Source organism: Octopus bimaculoides, chromosome 9, assembly GCF_001194135.2.
Source record: "Octopus bimaculoides isolate UCB-OBI-ISO-001 chromosome 9, ASM119413v2, whole genome shotgun sequence".
Classification (NCBI taxonomy): domain Eukaryota; kingdom Metazoa; phylum Mollusca; class Cephalopoda; order Octopoda; family Octopodidae; genus Octopus; species Octopus bimaculoides.
In genome coordinates, this window is record NC_068989.1 from 23,766,448 (window position 1) to 23,769,797 (window position 3,350).

Genomic DNA, 3,350 nt, shown 5'->3' on the forward strand with positions numbered 1-3,350 from the left:
CACCTGCCACAAACGACAATACTGTAAGCAATAGTTGGTTGTTCATGTTCTGTGACATTGTACTTTCTCTCCAGCCATGTATGATATTTTATATATATATATATATATATATATATATATATATAGTATAATATATATATATATGTATATAGTATAATATATATATGTGTGTGTGTGTGTGTGTGTGTGTGTTTGTGTGTGTGTGTGTGTGTGTGTGTGTAATTTGTGACTAAATCTGAGAGGAGACAGAAGTCACTCGAAATTTAGCGCCGAGCTCACCGTTACGTTTCTTCTTCTTCTTTTTCTTCTTCTTCTTTCTCCCCCTGTTCACAGCCATTCAACTCGAACACGCAACCAACATCTCAGCAAGTGTCTAGCAAACGTTGACACCACGGCGACGGGCAATCGCTAGATCTTTGCTGTGATTCTCGCTTAACTATCTTCATGGCTTCAGAGAAAAAGCCGCTACCGCTTCCCTTGCGTGTTATTATTGTTTCGCTTGTTGTAATTGTTATATTCCTGCTGTTGTTGTCTTTTTCTTATTGTTGTTCCCCGCTGCTGCTGCTGGTTCTCTTGTGCTGCGTTATATGTTTTTCTTCTTGTTCTCAATGCCGTTTTCGTTTTTGTTATGCTCTATTATTGGCTGCAGTTGTTATACGTTATTGTGGTCGTTATTGCTATTATTGTAGCTGCTGTTGCCGCTACTACTGCTACTGCTACTGTTGCTGCTACCGCTGCTGCTGGTGTTGTTATTTGGATGCCGCTAATATTGTTATTACCGTTTTCTTTACCTTATTGTTGTCGTAGTTATCACCTCTGCAGCAGCAGCAGCAGCAGTAGTAGTAGTAGTAGTAGTAGTAGCTGTTTGTTGTTGTTGTTGTTGTTGTCGTTGCTGTACTTGTAGTGTTTTTGCAACTGCAGTTACTTTTAATTTACTTGCTGCTGCGGCTGCTGTTTTGCTGTTGTTTTAAGTTGTTGGCTATTGTTGCTTTGATTTGTCACTTTTGGAATATTCTCTTGTCACTAACATTGTTGTTGTTACTATTGTTGTTGTTGTAGTTGTTACTGTTTGTTATAGGAATTACTTCTACTGACGACGACGACGACGACGACGACGGCGACGGTAATAGTGACTTGGGTGATGACGACAGCAGCAAAGATAGATGAACTGATGACGTTTGATAATTACCGCGCAAGCCAAATAAATAAATAAATAAATAACCCATTAAAATTTTCAGTGTTATTTCCCGAACCCCTTAAACGGGCACCAGATATATAAAAAAAATATTACTGCGGAAGTTAGATCTTCTTTTGTTTGTGACACACACATAGTGTTACTGTTATCGCTGTTGGTGGTGCTGTCGTTCAACCCCAAATCTATCTTGTCAGAGCGGACCTATAATCATGACGAAAGCCGCTTTGGCCATTGCCATTTCCTCTTCTCTTTTTTTTTTCCATATGTCCATCAGAGAATATATTTTACAATGTACCCCTCTATCATGAAAAATATAAAAAAACAAAAAAAAAAAACAGTCGAGTGGAAATTTCAAGGGAATTTTACTGTTATTTCTAGAATGTCTAATAACCACGTTATTGGTGCAATTTTGTTATTATTGGTATAGTTTTTATTACTAGTTGTGGCGTTATGATAATAATAATAATAATAGTAGGTGCCTTAGGTATAATAAAAAAATATTCAGACAAATACATAACAAAAACACCAGGACTTACAAATATATATAACATACAGAAAATTGCACTACTGGGCACTGCACACATCCTACGCAAAACACTTTCAATACAGTAACCATAAGAGCATCACAGCAAACCACAGCACATACCCAAGGCACACAGAGCTGCGCTCGGTAGTGAAGTGAAAGCACGTTATAAAAATAAAACTACTCAACAATAATAATAATAATAATAATGCTTTCTACTATGGCCACAAGGCTTGAAATTTGGGGGAAAGGGCAAGTCGATTACATCACCCCAGTACTCAACTGATACTTATTTTACTGACCCCCGAAAGGATCAATGGCAAAGTCGATCTCGGCGGAATTTAAACTCAGAACTTAAGAACGGACGAAATGCTGCTAAGCATTTTACTCGGCGTTGTGACGATTGTCTACTAGCTCGCCTTATTATTAATAATAATAATAATAATAATAATAATAATAATAATCCTTTCTACTATAGGCACAAGTCCTGAAATTTTAGGAGAGGGGACAAGTCGATTATATTCGACCCCAGTACTGAACTGGTACTTATTTTAGTGACCCCGAAAGGATGAAAGGTAAAGTCGACCTCAACGGAATTTGAACCCAGATCATGCAGATGGACAATAATTATTTCTGTTGTTGTAGGGGCACTCGGAGTACTGACAACCAAGTTCGAGAAATATGTTAGAGAAATCGGAAATGACATGAGAGCAGAGCAAGCTCAGAAAACTTCTCTGCTGGGGACAGCTAGGATTTTGAGATTGGTACTTGGATGTTGAATATTTTCTACAATAATTAACAAGCAATTATCAAAGCTTATACTGTGCAGAAAGAGACACTGAGACCTCTGACAACATGCTGCTGTTCGCTCTCACAGAATCCACCAGAGCAAACAAGACCAAGCGCTCTGAGAAGTAAAATCATAATAATAATAAGGATTACATTTATTTGCCACCATGGTGAAGGATGAAGGGGACAATACAAAGACAGACATAAAGTGTGGGGGGTTTACATGTAATGAAATGATAAAATATGTAAATAAATAACTGCCAAAAAAGAGCAAGTATATACGGTATTCACTGAAAAGGAAGGGTAATATACATAGTATACAAAGTTTAAGAAAAAAGGCAGGGCGTATGATAGAGACGTAGCCCTCCTGATACAGGGTGACTTCTAGGGATAAATGAGGAACCCCACTGTCCAAAATCTCACTGACCTCCAAGAGCTAGTGCCTTCTCCAATTCCCTTCTCCGGCTCACAGTTCTACACTTAGGGAGGTACCATTCACTCTTGCCATATAATAATAATAATAATAATAATAATAATAATAATAATAATAATAACAAGCCCTTCTACTATAGGCACAAGGCCTGAAATTTCGGGGAGGGAGTTAGTCGATTACATCGACCCTAGTACTCAGTTGGTATTTATTTTATCGACCTGGAAAGAATTGGTTCTTATGGTTTCTGATCTTAACTGATTGCAAGTGTTATAATGTACATATTTGTCTTTGTATAAAAGATGGGCTAAAACAAATATTCTGGTCAGTACCACAGATTTGCTTGTCCCTTGCTTGACCTTAACTCGCTGAGTATGTCCCTTAGTGGCTAACGATATGTGCATTTCTGATCA

The 3,350-nt window shown here is 37.7% G+C and overlaps 1 protein-coding gene across 1 annotated transcript in view; it reads right to left on the reverse strand.

Annotated features, from left to right (window-relative positions):
- Nucleotides 1–1,385, reverse strand: part of LOC106882048 (voltage-dependent calcium channel gamma-5 subunit) — a gene marked incomplete in the record, with an annotated part of 310,039 nt that extends 308,654 nt beyond the window's left edge. Inside the window, 1 exon segment of the mRNA XM_052970504.1 lies at nucleotides 1–1,385. Coding sequence (XP_052826464.1) covers nucleotides 1–58 — 58 coding nt within the window.
- Nucleotides 1,386–3,350: the final 1,965 nt, after the last annotated feature.